Source organism: Capra hircus, chromosome 10 (assembly GCF_001704415.2).
Source record: "Capra hircus breed San Clemente chromosome 10, ASM170441v1, whole genome shotgun sequence".
Classification (NCBI taxonomy): Eukaryota; Metazoa; Chordata; class Mammalia; order Artiodactyla; family Bovidae; genus Capra; species Capra hircus.
The window spans coordinates 2,394,437-2,410,344 of NC_030817.1; the positions used below are offsets into that span (position 1 = coordinate 2,394,437).

The following is a 15,908-nucleotide window of genomic DNA, read 5'->3' on the forward strand; positions in this document are numbered from 1 at the left end:
TGAGTGGATGAGGGGGGCGCCGCAGCAGCGAGGAGCTGCCACCCGGGGCAGGCGCCTCTGTTTCCCTGAACACCAGGTTTGGCCTGCTGACAAAGACTCCGGGCGCCGCCTTAGAGGAGAGCAGGCTTTTTTCCTCGGAAGGACCCAGCCGGCGTCCCCGGTGTATCTCCACCGCGCACTGGCGCGCACGTGAAACCCAGCGCCGCTTGATTCTTACGGTTTGACGGGAGTGAGTGTGCTTCCACCGCCGTCGCAGCGGGAGAGCGTTGCTTTGACGCCTCAGCCGCACGAATGGAGTGGCCGTGTCCACGGCGGGAGGCCAGCAGGGATTTCGGGCCTCAGCCTCAGGGCAGAGGCTCCTGTTGGCAGACCGCTGGCCGGGCGTCCCCGCGTCTGCTCCAAGAGCTCGGGAGGCTGCCGGGGGCTGCTCCAGGGGGTTTAACCTGTCCTCTCTCGTCCCCGCCCTGCAGGAACGGCCTCCCCGGCTGCCGCCTGCGGACTGAGAGCGAGCCGGCGTGCGGCTCCCCGGTGGTCAGCGGGGACCCCAAGGAGGACCACACCTACAGCAGCGCCAAGGCCGCCGCCGCGCGCAGCGCCTCGCCCGCCAGCGACTGCGTCTCGTCCTCCTCGGCCGACGAGCCCGACGAGTTCGCCGCCAAGGGGGCGCCGGAGGGCAGCGAGGGCAGCTGCCCGAGCCGCGAGAGCCACAGCGAGCCGGAGGAGGACGGCCGGCCGCGCGGCCCCCGGGAGGCCCCGGGCGACGGCGGCCCCGCGCCCGCGCACAAGAAGCGGCCGCCCGCGGCCAAGGCGCGGAAGGTGCCCAGCGACACGCTGCCCCTCAAAAAGAGACGCACGGAGAAGCCCCCCGAGAGCGACGACGAGGAGATGAAGGAGGCGGCGGGCTCGCTCCTGCACCTGGCGGGCATCCGGTCCTGCCTGAACAACATCACCAATCGGACGGCAAAGGGGCAGAAGGAGCAAAAGGAAACCGCGAAAAATTAACGAAAACAAGTCACTGATTTGTTTTGAACTTACGGCCATTTGGTTTCAGCATGTCAGGAGATTTCTAATGATTTGTGGCAATATCAGCAATTTATTATTTTTTTTTCTTTTCTTTTTCCTTTGGTTTGCTTTTCTTTCTTTTCTTTTTTTTTTTTTAAATTTGCCCCCCCCTCCTTGGTTTTGGACCCTTAAGAATTTTATGTTTAAAGGAGATTGAAGCCATAGAACTCACGTTGACACTCAGCCGTTTTACAAAAGCTTTTCATTACCTGAAGACAAAACCGAAAAAGCCAAAATGACCATTGCTTCCTCCAGCTTGTCTCAGAATCCCGCGGCTGAATCCACAGGGACGCAGCGGTCATGCCGCAGGGACACACACCCAGCACTAGAAGGCATGTGCACAAGGTCACCACTGATCAGGCCCAACCTTTAGGTTTAAGAGGTCAGGGTGTGCACCCAGCGGGGGTCAGTGAGTGAGCCCACGTAAGGCAACTGAGGAGACGGAAGGACCCCGGGCTCCCCTGGGAGCAGACCCAGGCCCGTGCCACTGGGGCATCAGATGATGCCAGGAGAAGCCTTGGCGTGGCTCCACGCATGCAGTGTGAGGTGGGAACAGGGCGGTCACCAGTCCTCTGTGCTTCTTAACCACGAAGCCCTGTAGCATCTCTGCAGGCAAACACTGGACTGCTCTTGTCCACCGGCTCTCAGTGACTCATGAGGAGAAACTGGGTCAGTTTGTAATGATGTTGCTGATCACTGGATTCTGTTCTGCATTAAATGAAAAGCAGGTTCCACAAGCCATAAGCCTGAAGGTTGGTCCTGCTCCTATGCACCTGTGCACACACACACACCCCACACACACGAAAGAGGGAAAAAAAAATGCAAAAAACAAGCTATGTCTTCTTAACTGCCCAAGTGAAAATCAAGTTCCAAGAAATTACCATAGCTGTCAAGGAAATAATGGTACAAAACTTTTTCTGTCTGTCAAAATCATTTGATCCAAGTGGAAACAAAAAGCTTCGGACCTGCCATTAGTATTGAGGTGTATTTTTAAAAGATGAAAGGCACATTGATGGACAAACTAAAGTAAAACATGGCAAAAAAAGAAAGAAAAACAAAACTCCTATACTGCCCTCAAAATGGAGTTTGCAATTAACGTCAGTCAGTATTCATCTTTGCAAAAATCAAAATGATTTCCACATTCAGCCGTGTAGCCAGCAGAAATTTCTGATCCACAATGCATGGAATTCCTTTGAAAAAAGAAAAAAAAAATCACAAAAACACAAACTTTTTTTTATTCAAAAATAACAAAGTTCTTGTAAGGTAAATAATGTATTTAGCATGAAGCATGAATTATTTTCATATAAATATAGAAAATAGAGAAAAGGCTATGCCTCTAATTTTTAAGCCCTTAGGCTTAGAGGTTCTTTTGGTTTTCTTCTTTTTTCCTTTTTTTTTCCTTTCCTTTTTTTTTTCCTGTTTTTTTTTCCTTTTTTCCGATTATTTTGTTTTGGTTTTTTGAAGCAGGTGTTTAAGGTTTAACCTTCTTCAGGGACAAATTCTGACTGTTGGGGAGCTTACTCTGCAATACAAAAATCTCTTCGTGTTCTGGTAGGGCCTGGATGGCGGCGCTCTGGATTGCCTTGTCTGCACTCCAGCCCCCGGCCCCTCTGATTCTCTGTTGAAAAGTGTGTCCTTTCTCTCTATCTGTGCATGTTTACCGTGACGCAATAATCTGAGGGCAAACTGAGTCGTGAGTGTGTGTGATAGAATCAAGAGCATTATGGGACGCTGACTTGAGAAAACCAGGACTGAGATTTGGTTTCTAGGGAAAACAGGCAGTGAATGATTGTGCAAATTCGCCAGGAGAAGGGGAAACACACGACTGGGCCTTATCGGATGAGGGTGTGAGTTAGGGTACCCGTGACGGAGAGAGTGCCGCGGGCCTGGGAAGGCCCAGCCCCCAGATGTTCCCCTGACGCCGGTCACGGCGTCCCCACCGCCTGGGTGCTCGATCCCACCTGGAGCGAAGCCCACCTCGATTGTGGGCGCGGCGCCCAGACCACCAGGTGACGGCGCGCAGCCCGGAAGAAGCTCCTGTTACCTTTGCCTGAAAGAAAGGAGTTAGGGAGATCAGAGGAACCTCTGAGAGAGTGTGATCTTCCGCCCACACGGAAGGGGATCTTCAAGCATAAAGACACCTGCTCTCAAGATACGGTGGTGAGGGAGAAGGAGGGGACTGGGGTGATCTTCACTTTTTGAAACAGGCCGGGGTGGGCCGTGGCGGAGCCCTCCGCCCGCCCCGGGCACGGCCCGCAGCTCCAGCGGCCCGAACGGCGGGGAGAGATTAACCCGCGCGTCCTCTGCCTCTGGGCTGCTGCTGAGAGGAGCTGAGAAAAAGATCTACAGCCCTGCGCAGGTCAGCCTCATTACCGAACCTGCGTGCGCCCAGCGCGCTTGTGCTGGGCGTAGAGAGATGGGGGTAAGGATGTCTTTTCGAAGCGCTCCGTACCCTCCGTCTCCCCAAACCAACGTCTGACACCCCAAAAGCCATCCGCAGCTGCGGGACCCGGGCGGCACTTGGTGGTGTCCCCTCACCAAGCCCCCCTCAGCCCCCCAACCCTCCCAGATCCAGACTTCCCTCCCGAAAGGCAGAGACAAACATCCAGGACTGTTTTTCTGGCGGGGGTTCCTTCCCATGGCGACCCCCACCGGTGGGCTGTCTCCCCTCATTTCCTTTTTTCTAAAGGAGCAAAGGCCTCTTTTAGAAAATAATAAAATGCAATGTGTGTGATTTACTTTTCTGATCTCTTTGAGAAATAGAGAAATATCTTATAAAAGTGTGTTCTTAACTCCAGAACCACTCTTTTTGCATAAATACCTCATCGGGCAGCTTTCTAAGTGTTATTTCCTGCGTCTCCTGCAGTCCCTAACACAGGAGCCGCTGGGAGACCTAGGGGAAACTTTAGTGAGGGTACTTTTTTCTATTTTTCTTCTGTTTTTGGAGGCATACACATTATGCATAACCAAAACAATGGCTCAATTGTGTTTAACTTTGTATTTTGATTGTTGAGAAAAAAAAAAAAAAGTATCGATGTGTATGTGGCCGTTCCTAGTGACTTCATTGCGGAATGAGGTTGTCCGTGTCCTTGCCAAGCCCGGGGGCAGAAGACACCCTCTCTCACCCCCTCCTCCAAGAGCAGTAGAGAATTTAAGCACAAGCCTCTTTGTGAAAGAGTATTTTGCTCAAGTGTCATTCACTCTAGTCTTGGAAATTTCTTCCCAAACATCAGGTGTTCTTTTAGCTTCCAAACTATGCTGTGTACTCATTTAGTCTTGACAAAAATCGCCTGAGCACCGTTCCAGGGGTGGGGTGTTTTTGCTTTGATTTCTCCTGCTGGGAGAAACAGCATTTCGTGTGTCATTCCAGTATCTCACATACGCACGTGGGGCGGGGGGTGGGGGTCAGTGGGGAACTATAGCAATATTTGAAGATGCTTTGGGGAAACAACCGTGAACACGTCCGCACCATGACATCCGCATTTACTTGTCGGTCCTAGGACACATTTAAGAGACGGAGACTACGCTCTTTCTTCTTAAATGCTATCCCCGTGGAAAGTCATTTTCATGCTACTGCAGTTGTCTCTTATCTTTGCCTAGTACTTTGTGGAAAGGGTCTGCATCATGGATTTTCCCAGCCTTATGATACACCCTGAGCTCCTATTTCCCTCCCCCCTCTCTAAGCAGTATATGTATATGTATCTATATATACACATGTTCGAGGGTTTTCTGGTCAAATTGTCCATCTGAAACTAAAGTGAACCCACCCCACCGACAACGGTTGGAAAAAACCCTGGCCAAAACAGCTGTGGCAGATTTTAGTCTGGCGGCTGCGTTTTTCAGAAGGACTGTGGGAAGCTTCTCCCAAGAGCTGGTTTTTTTTTTTTTCCCTGGGAGAGGCACAGGGTGTCTGGCTCTGGCTGGGCGAGGCCGTGAATACCACATCTCACCTGGGGGGCCAGCTTCGGGCTGTGGGCTTTGTAGGGTGAAGACCTTCCAGATGGCCTTTGTCCAGCTCAGTCCTGGGGCCCAAATGCTACCAGCCCCCCGCCTCAGTGCCCTCCGCCCCGCACTCCACACGTGTGGGCCCCCAGCGTCTCATCCAAGAGCTCTTGGAGAAGGAATCAGAGTTCTGTACAAGTGACCTGCATGGGAGGGTTTTCCATATGGGATTGGATTCAACTCAGTGTGACTTCTCTTTCCCTTTAAACCTGATTCAGATTGGGACTCATTTCTTTCTGGTGGATCACAGCTGCCCAGATGTTGCCATTTTCTTTTTTATATTTCTGTAGAGGAGTATTTTTCTTTCATCTTCAAGATTTTTTTTTTTTTTTTGCCACCAAAAGAACACACGTGAGCTCCGTGTCCCCTCTTGATCGTGACTTAACCAGTGTTGACAGTTCAGTCCTTTGTGTCGTAGGTCCCAGCTCGAGTACTATATCAAACACTGTTATGCACATAACGCAGCACTGTGATCTAATTTAATACTTTTTTATTATTTATACTACTATATATAATATACATCAACACTTTTGCTATATAACCTAAGTGATAACCCTCTTTTTAGTTACCTGCCAAAACTCGGGACTTTGGTTTATATTGCAGTTAACACAGTTACAAAGTTGGAATGGTGTCTTTTTTTTTTCTTCTTCGTTGTAATGGAATGTGTAAATCAAAGTATATCCTTTGTGTGGTGTTCCCGTCCCTGGAGCCCCGTGAGGATGTCCACAGGGCGTGCAGTGTTCTGTGTAGACCCACCTGCCTTTGTGAACCCATCTGTCAACCCCCCTTCCTAGGAGAGAGCGCGGCGACGGTGGCCAACTGCTCTCTCTGCCCCCTACTGGTTATTCTTGAATTAAGCACAGACTCCGTTGCTTTATCATGAATAATGTGTGTGACCTTACAATTCTTCCACAGTTCAGCAAACAAGTGCTAGCGTCACTGACCAAAAATTAAGGAAGGAAAATCCGATGTTTCAAACGATCCACCTTTTAACGGCCGAAACCAACGCGTCTATGGTGCTGCGTTCTGCTGTTGTCCTACTTTTGAAATCAGACCTGGGTGAAAGATCACTCCTGACTTAACTGTGATCATGCTCACAAGTACCCTTCCTGTTCGTTTTGTTAGCGCTGAAATCAAGACTATTTATTTGGAATAGATACAGCAGTGTTTTCCACTTCCTTTGCGACAGTTGAGAACAGCCTTCCCTACTTTTTGCAAAGAGTTAATATTCCATATTGGATTCGCAAAGACTTCGATATGGTGTATCTAGCAAACCCAGAAGTTGTCTTTCATCCTTTCCTGACTGTGGCCTGAGTTCCCAGCCCCTCCCTTTTGTTAGATGAAACTCTTAGCACAAGTTCAGTTATTTAAACGTGCAGCATTGCTTGAGTGTGTGTCGGGCCGTCGACACAGCTGAGTCAGTAACCCGCTGTCATTCACACTCACTACTTACACTGCCATGGTGACAATGTGGAGGAAGCAAGTATCCGTGTGTGTCTGGGAAGCATTACACACTTGTACATTTTTTTATACTCTGATTCTGTAACATTTCTGAGTTCTGTTTTTGTTTTACAGAAAAATAAATAACAGTGATAAAGCAATCAGAAGACAAGAGGTTTACTCTCAATACTTGGGGTCGTCTGACCTCTGGCCAATAGACCTCCATGGCCAAATTTATTCACTTAGAGTAATAAGTTTTCAAAAGCCAATTTTCGTCGGTGTTTTTTTTTCTGTATGAAACTGCCAATATCATGAACAGAAAGGGAGAACCGTAAAGGAGAAAGTGGCGTTCGGTCGCGTTTGTGTTGCCTAGAGGAAGCGTGGAAGCAGGCACAGCCCGCCCACCTTGAGGGACCTGATGGTGTTGCTTTGGAGGCATCCATCCATACTTGCATTTCGCATCCTTCGTATGTAATCATATTGCCAAAGACAAACTATTTCACCATTTATTGTAAATAACACTTTCCCCCAGACCTTCCATAAAGTTTCTGTGATGTATTGTCTTCCAGTTGCAATAAAAATGACTGAGATGCATCAACTGAGGCAGCGCCGCGTCGTAGTGTGTGCCCTGCGTCTCCGCACGCGAACGCTCAGCAGTAAACGCATCTGCGCTGGCGCGCGCCCCAGGCGGTGTGTGCCCTTCTTTTTGCGGCTTGGCGTAGAGCTTCCGTGGCGCTTGGCCGTGCCTTTCGCGTTGTGCTCAGCCACGGCCAGGCACGCCCTGTGTAGCCCGCCAGGCTCTTCTGTCCATGGGCTTTTCCAGGCGGGAATACTGAAGTGGGCTGCCGTTTTCTACTCCAGGGGATCTTCCTGACCCGGGGGTCAAACCCACTGCTTCTGAATTGGCAGGCGGGTTTCTCGCCAGCACACCCCCTGGGAAGCCCAGCCTCTTCTCCTTTTCAGAAAACCACACAGCTTTTGCAAACACACAGACTTGCAGCCGAAGGCCGAGCTCACCTGTGGGTCTCAGGAGACGTCCAGGTTTGCCCTCAAGTCACAGGACAGCAGACCCCCCACCGTGAGCCTGTGGCTCAGACAGACTGTGCCTTTCTTTCGGAAGTTGTCAGGCGGTATGCTAAAGTTGTTCAGTGGGGCGGGAGCCTGTCAGCCTATCCCAGGTCCTTAGGGCTTCTGCAGGTAAGTTGCCAAACCCTGAGACTCAGACCCTGAGGGCCTCCGCGAGGGAGCTGGGTGGGAGGAGAGCGGCTGGGACGAGTCCAAGGCCAGGGAGCCAGGACCCCTGCGGAGGAGAGGAGGGGGCAAGCTTGCAGAGCCCTGCTCCCTCTGACGGTTCCACTAGTGGGCCGTGTTAACCCGTAGATCTCGCAGCGGCGCTGGCCCCGGCAGACCTCCGCCGCCTTCAGCTGGGCTCCGCACGCTCGGGTCTGGTAGGTGCCCAGGCTGTCCCTTCTGTGCTCAAGGCATTACTGGAAGGTCACTTCAAGCAGGGCCTGCTGGGCTGGATTCCCAAAAAGCTTCTCAGACTGTCACCCCAGGGTCCAGTGGGTTTGCCGACGTTCCAGCCGGGTCCCCTTGCATTGTTTTTCCACCTTCAGAGCGGTGGTGTTCCCTCCTGGATGAAAAATCTTCCACATTGATTGGGAGGGAAATCAGAAATGGATTGGGAGGGAAAGCAGAAAGTCATTTGGATCAAATCTGATGAACTCTGGGTAGTTGCCCAAGTCAGGTAGGGCTTAATACCAAGGTGTGGCCACCCACCGTCAAATGCCCATACCAGACATTCCATAAGTGAGTCTCAAGGTGTCTGCAGACAAGATGCCCAGATAGGTTATCAGAATACCTGAGGGAACTCTGTCAAGATGATAGACGAGGACTTGCATGCTCAGTCAGTCATGTCCAGTTCTTTGCAAGCCCCTAGACTAGCCGCCAGGCTTCTCTGTCCATGGAGTTTTCCAGGCAAGAATACTGAAGTGGGTCGCCATTTCCTCCTCCGGGGGATCTTCCTGACCCAGGCATTGAACCTGAGTCTGTGGCATCTCCCACATTGGCAGGCAGCTTCTGATGACACCTCCAAAATTCAGTTCTGACCTCCGGGGGACGGTGACCATTCCACAAAAGAGAGGGGAAAAAATCTGGTAGGTGTTTGTCACCTGCAGTGAAGACCCCAGTGGGGTCTATTATAAGCCGGTGTACGTGAGAGAGGAGATAGGTGAAAAACTGCCCCGAAGTCAAGTTCACCGGACTGGGTGTTGCGCAGTGCTTCTGGTCTTTCCTTTTAACTCAAGAAGCATTCAGGGGCTTCCCTGGTAACCCAGTGGTAAGGAATCCACCTGCCAGTGTAGGGGACACGGGTTCGATCCCTGGTTTGGGAAGATCCCACAGCTACTGAAGCGGGCACACTGCAGAGCCCGGGCTTCATAACAGGAGAGGCCACAGCGGTAAGAAGCCTGAGCGCCGCGGCTGGAGGAGCCCTGCTCACCATGACCAGCGGAAGCCGGCCCGCGGCGGCCCAGACCCGGCACGGCCAAAAATAAATGAATAAACAATGTAAGAAACCAGAAGGTGCATTCGTTTAGCACCCACTCTATCCCAGTGGCCGCTGGACCACAAAGACGAGGAGGGCCCGTCCGGCGGGACGTAAAGCTACAGAAGCGGAGCTGAGCTGCTGAGAAGGGCACGCGCTCGGGTGCTTAGAAGGCCCCCAGGCGAGCTGGGGCCCGTCTTCCTGGAGAAGAGCTTCCCGAGGGCTCAGCAGCGAGAGTCTTCCTGCAGCTAGTCCAGGGTCTCGCTGGGGGGCTGGCCTGAGAGGACGGCACCAGGTCTGTCTCTGAGCTGCTGCTGCGCATACTCTGCACCCCCTTCCCTGGTGTTCCCCTGCCCCTCCAAATGTGTCCCCTGCCCCTCCATCTGTGTCCCCTGCCCCCCATCTGTGTCCCCTGCCCCCATCAAAGTGGGGCCACAGCCGCTGCTTTCCTCTCCCCTGAAAAGAGGGAGGCAAAGGAATGAACAGTGTTTTCATTGTATTAATGTTAAAAGCAGCTTGGCCTAAGGGTGAAGAAAGAAGAAATCAAAAGTACTCCTGAAGCTTACATTTGGAAGTGACTTTCATCCCATGGTTTAATAGCAGCATTTGCGATTCGGTGCTATGCACTGGGGAACTGTATATCTAATGTCCTGGGTTGCCTTTGAGCAAAAACTATACAAGGTTCTGGACTCTGGCTTGAGGATGTAATTATTTGCTGGAGAGATGATTTTTGCATATTTAAGTAGCATGCAAGTTCTCCTCTAACCTTTAGGTAATCTAGATGTGGCCTCTTTCTGCTCTTTAAAACTTCTTCCTGGACAATTGAAAATGGATTGTCTTTGGAAAAGACCAGCGTCACTGTCTTCAAAGCTGTGTGAGTCCTCAGAGCAGTGGCAGGACGCCTCGGCCCCACACCAGGCAGCTCGGGGCCCACAAAGGTGCTTCAGTGCCTGCTCGAGTCCAGGCTGCCCCTGCAGGCCCTCCTCGCCCCCTTTTTACTGCTCTGCCTGTGAAAGGAAGGCTTATGCACTAAGAAACCGTCATCCTTCTAGAAAATTCCAAACAGATGAGAGCAATTTCAGAGACAGTCTGGTATGATTAGAAGGCTTCTGTTTATCATCTGAAAGCTCACGTCTGTCACCCTGCTTCTCAGGCCCCCTAGGAATTAAACGGTCCTCTAAGCGCCTGCATGCGCGCTCTATCCCTTCACTTGTATCTGACTCTGCAACCCTATGGACAAGCCGCCCGCCAGGCTCCTCTGTCCGTGGCATTCTCCAGGCAAGGATATCAGAGTGGGTTGTTATGCCCTCCTCCAGGGGATCTTCCCGACCCAGGGATCAAACCCAGGTCTCTCTCGCCTCCTGCATTGCAGGCGGATTCTTTTACCCACTGAGCCACCTGGGCCCTGCTGTAAGTGCACAGACATAAATGTGTTTTGACCATTTTTAAATCATTAGGATAAAAACCAGGGATTCAGGAACTTGCCAAGGACTGTTTTTTAAAACACTCAAATACAAGCGAACAAATCAGTTTATTCCACGCCCACCTCTTCCTTTTGTTTTGTGTGAGTAAAACTTTCCAGTGGGGTGCTATAAATAATACTCGTAGCAATAGTATCTTGATTTGAAATCATTCAGGGGCGTTTGGGGATAGTCTCCTGACGTTTTATGTTACTCCATAAGAAAGTGCTTACGGAACATATGATCAAATCTCCTTCAAGATGTGACAGTTTATTTGAGAAGGATCAAGGAATTCTATTTTTTCTCATGTGTTACTCATCTAAAAACTGATTTCTAAAAATAGGTAACATGGAAGAAGCACTGTGTGATGAGGGAAATCTGAAAACAAGACAGTGGCTGACGCCTTAAACCCCACTGGGGTGCCGCTTCTTCGTGAAATGGGGCCATTTTAGTCACGTCACGAGACTGAAAAGGACATTAGGGATCGTTAGGTCCAAACTCCCTGTTTTACAGACCCAGCAGCTGAAGTGCAGACAGATTAAGGGATTCGCCCAAGGTGGCGCAGCTGGCTCGCAGCAGACCTGGGCTCGAGTGGACCATATCCATCTGTTCGATGTGTGGTTATTGTCGTCACATCTGCAGAATTTCACTGCTGGCAGTTCCTCAGAGGGGCACACTTCCTACGACGTCCTATGCATTTTCCCCATGCTGCTGAGTCACTTCAGTCGTGTCCGACTCTGTGCGACCCCACAGATGGCAGCCCACCAGGCTCCCCCGTCCCTGGGATTCTCCAGGCAAGAACACTGCAGTGGGTTGCCATTTCCTTCTCCTATACAGGTAAGTGAAAAGTGAAAGTGAAGTCGCTCAGTCGTATCCGACTCTCAGCGACCGACCCCATGGACTGCAGCCCACCAGGCTCCTCCGTCCACGGGATTTTCCAGGCAAGAGCACTGGAGTGGGGTGCCATTGCCTTCTCCACATTTTCCCTATAGCCATAGCAAAAAAGCCTACCTCTGTAGGTGATTCGTGGCACTCTGTCGAGCGGGAGGCCCGTCGGAGCTGTTACGCTCCGTTTCACTGTTCACATTGCTTTGCCTGCGTGCTCAGTTGCTCAGTTGTGCCTCTCTGTAACCCCACTGACTGCAGCCCACCAGGCTCCTCTGTTCACAGAATTTTCCAGGCAAGAATACTGGAGCGGGGTGCCATTTCCTACTCCAGGGGCTCTTCCTGACCCAGGGGTCGAACCCGAGTCTCTTGCATCCATTGGCGGGCGGATTCTCTATTCTATTAATACCACAGTGAAGATTTTCAGACATGTAGCTATTTGCATATTTTCAACTTGTCTTTTGGTTAGATAGCCTATTGGAACAAAGCATGATCAACCTCACAACAGGCTTTCCAAATGGCATCAGTGGCAACAACAATGAATGAAAACCCCAATTTCATTGCGCTCTTATCAGTACTGGAGTTCACTTTTCTCTTTAATTCTTCCTACTAGACAAAAGTAGTATTTTATTGCTGTTTTTTTAATCTAGATATAATTGGCAATTTATTACTGTTTGACTTTTCATTTAATTACCAGCACAGTTACATGATTTCTCAATTTACTGGCCATTTATTCTCTCCTCTCTGAGTCATCTGCAGCTGACTCTTCAAGAGTTGGAGAAAGAAACTAGACCCACAGCCTCTCTTCTAGCAATGTTCCTGATTAGCCATTAAATGAAGTCAGGATGACCAACCATACCGACTGACCCCAGATGGTCTTATCTTCAGACACTAGTTGTCCTTATACTGAGCCAAATTCCAGCCCCTGAAATGTCTGACTGAAGTTCCTAGGACTTCAGAGGCCGCCAAGATGCAAATGTGATTCATCGTGCACACGGCAGCCGTTTATGCGTTTGAATAACTTCCTCCCTAAATCTCGTCCATAATAAACATTCCGAGTCCTGTCTGTTCTTTCCCCCTTCTGGACGTGAGCCAGTGGTGGTCAGAACCGGGTCCAGTCTGATGATGAGAAGCCGTCACTGTCTTCATCCAGGCTCCTCTATCTCTAGCACCATCGCCGAAGTCTACAAAGCACATTTCCAGGCGTCCTCTCCACCAGGGGTTCATACTGAGCTCGCTGCTGATTAAACCAGCTAAGCCCTAGCTACTGGCGCACTTCTCCAGATGTGCGTTTCGGATCAGAGCACAGGACTCTCTCTCTATAAATGTCACCTCCTTAGATTCGGTCCACTGCACGAGGCCAGTTGAGATCAGCAGCGGGGTGGGACTCTGGCAGTCCATCAGAAACACCTGCTTTCCCTCCAGCTGTCACTGGATCACAAATTTGAAAATCTCTTTTGTGTTGATGAGGACAAAGCTGGAGCCCTGTGGCTGGGTTCTGGAAACGCCCTTGTAAGTCAACTTTCCTTTCCATGGAGGGTGGGGCTTCTCCGGTGGCTCAGTAAGTAAAGAATCCGCCTGCAATGCAGGCGACCCAGCTTCGATCCCTGGGTAGGGAAGAGCCCCTGGAGAAGGAAATGGCAGCTCACTCCAGTATTCTCGCCTGGAAAATCTCACGGACAGAGTAACCTAGTGGGCTACAGTCCGCGGGGTTGCAAGAGTCAGACACAACTTAGTGACTAAACCACCACCCACACTTAGGGGGCAATTATTCAATAGCTGTAGGTGCCCCTGGCTTTATGAAGGTGTGTGAAACCTACACTTCTCCGTTCAGTCAAAGCTCTGTCAAATACCTCCTGGGTCTCCAAGTATAAAGCCAAAGTCTTCCTTTATAAAAAAGGAAATAGAGTTATACGCTTTGCTAATACGAATCATACAAAAGCGAAATAAGGCAAAAGAGAAGAATAAAGTTTCACTTACTGCACAAACCTTAAAATAGTGTCAATCCTACTTTATTCCTATGGGGAAATTAGTCTTGTTTCAACGCATGGATTAAATAATACAAGATTTTAAGGGACATACCCCGATACAAAAAGCAGCCACCGTTTATTCATACATGTCTTTGTCCATCCTTTCACTTACTATATCTTAGGGAACTCAAGTTGGCTTCCTTGCAAAAAGCTTACAAAACATTCCTATAATAATCCATCCGAGAATTTTGCCCGAGGATAGCGTTGAGACTATGGATCTGAAGTTTGCAGACTGTCTTCTGTTTACAGTCGGGAAGTTTCAGGGGCTTCCCTGGCGGTCCAGAGGCTAAGACTCCATGCTCGCAATGCAAGTGGCCCAGGTTCGATCCCTGGTCAGGGAACTAGCTCCTACACGCCACAGCTAAGACCCGGTACAGCTACATAAATAATTTTTTTTTTTTTTTAAGGAAGTTTCAGCGTAACACTGAGTGGTATTTCCACATTTCGTGTGCGGGCCTGTTTGGAGCACTGCCATATCTAGCCTGTAGTTCATCTCTAAATACAGTCAAGGGCATCCAGAGTCACGCGCTCTAACACAACATTCAGAACCTGAGTTTAGTTACTTCGGGCCCCTGTTTGCTATTAAACACTCGACACTGTCCAGCACGGCATATACATTTGAGCGTCCAGCACTTCTGTAGTCTGAGAAGGCAACCCCAAATAAGGAAGCATGGAGAAGAAATTAAAGAAATTCAGGAAGTTTTAAGGATTTTCTCCTTCACTACCAGAGTCAGCCCACCCTTGTTTTTCACCAACTTGTCTGCCAGTTCTGATGGCTCTAGGGAGACGTGAACAATAAGTCTCCTGCCTTCAAACACGGTCACCCCCAGAAGCCCAGCTGTACTGAGTCGTGGGCACCTCAGCGGCCGTTGAGGTGCGTTCCCCAGACCTCTCGGTAGAGGGTGGCGTTTTCCAGACGCAGCAGCACTGGTTGTGCGGCTCGGAAAGCCTTTGTCTCCCTCTTCCTCCCATGGGTCCTGTGTCCGCCTCCGCTGGCTGGCGAGAAATTACGTAAGAGCCTGTTTGCCATCTGCAGACATGAGCCCCCCCTCCCGCGGGAGGATGGTTTCTTACTGAATTGATCTTTGCTGCTGGTCCCCAGCTCTGTGATAAAGTAACTGGGTGTGTCCTTCCCTCGCATGGACAGAGGCGCCTGGCCGTGGGGTAGCACGGAGTCAGACGCAACCGAGTGACTCACACTGTCCCTTTCTTTTCCCTCCCACACCGCGCTCCAAGTTCTCGATTTAGAAGCAAGCGTGCATCCTCACCCTGCTCTGCGTTCTCCCCCCACGACCCAGCCCTCGTCAGTCCCTTCTCAAAACTGCTGAAGAGCGAAGACTGGAGAATCCAAGCGACACGGTATCCTCTTGCTTTATTTTCGTAATTCTTCTGCCACCGCCGTGGGTGAACAGGAGGTGCAGACAGACGCGCGAGGCATTCAGTCGACTATCAGTCTCGTCTTTTCTCTGAAACGCTTGCGCACTGAACGTGGACCCGTAGACCATAGAAGGTCCCGCACACCCAGTCTCCTGCCTCCCGACGGACCCCGGCAGCACACTCCTCTCAGGGCTCAGAGAGGGCCTGCTCGTTCACACTGATTATCAGGGGGCTCTCGTCACACAGTGCAAAAGCCGTGTCTTTTTGACGCTTAATCTTTTCTACTGGACCATTAACCCGTCCTGACCCATGAGCAGGGTGATTTCGTCTTTATTGGCAATAACTAACTAAGTCCTTTGAAGTGAAAAAGTTCAAGTGTCAAGAAAATTCGGAAGGAGGTTATACTCATGCCTAAGTCAGCTGTCTTACCCTTCAAGGGTGGGAGTCGTTTCATACATCCAAGGACTTATAGGACTTCCCTCGTAGCTCAGCTGGTAAAGCGTCTGCCTGCAGTGCAGGGGACCCGGGTTCAATTCCTGGGTTGGGAAGATCCCCTGGAGAAGGAAATGGCAACCCACTCCAATATTCTTGCCTGGAGGATCCCGTGGACGAGGAGCCTGGAGGGCTACAGTCCGTGGGGTTGTGAAGAGTCGGACACGACTGAGCGACTTAGCACGTCTCACACCTGAAATTCCCTTTTGATGGCTTGTCCGCCCATCACGACCGCCCTCCTGGTCAAGCACCAGCGCCGCTTCCCTGGACGTCAGCCATAACCACGTTCGTCCCCTGACCACACGTTACCCACAGAGCAGCAAGAATCAGCTTTCCCGGCCACCTCTGACGGTGTCATCTGCTTCAGATCTTTTTTAAAAATTTAAAATAAAAATTTGTTAAATTTATCTTGGGGGGGAGATGAAGATTATGAAGTGTTTGTTGTTAGTATCCATGTGTATATGTGAATATATGTAAAAAGAAATTAACTTTTGATCTTTATTCCGTCTCAGTGGATATAAACAAAAAATTCAAGGTAAAGTCAAATAAGATTCATACAAGCATTGCGGTTCACATAATCAAGCTTGAAGGATTCCAGCCAGCAGAAGATCGTGC

At 50.4% G+C, this 15,908-nt stretch overlaps 1 protein-coding gene across 4 annotated transcripts in view; it reads left to right on the top strand.

Moving 5' to 3' along the window:
- The window catches only part of FOXN3 (forkhead box N3), a 448,726-nt gene extending 441,619 nt beyond the window's left edge, over positions 1-7,107 (top strand). For all 4 annotated transcript variants that reach the window (XM_018053854.1, XM_018053856.1, XM_018053855.1 and 1 more), the window contains one exon: positions 471-7,107. In XM_018053854.1, the coding sequence (XP_017909343.1) occupies positions 471-1,002 (532 nt within the window). In that variant the 3' untranslated portion in view covers positions 1,003-7,107. The remainder of the gene's footprint in view (positions 1-470) is intronic.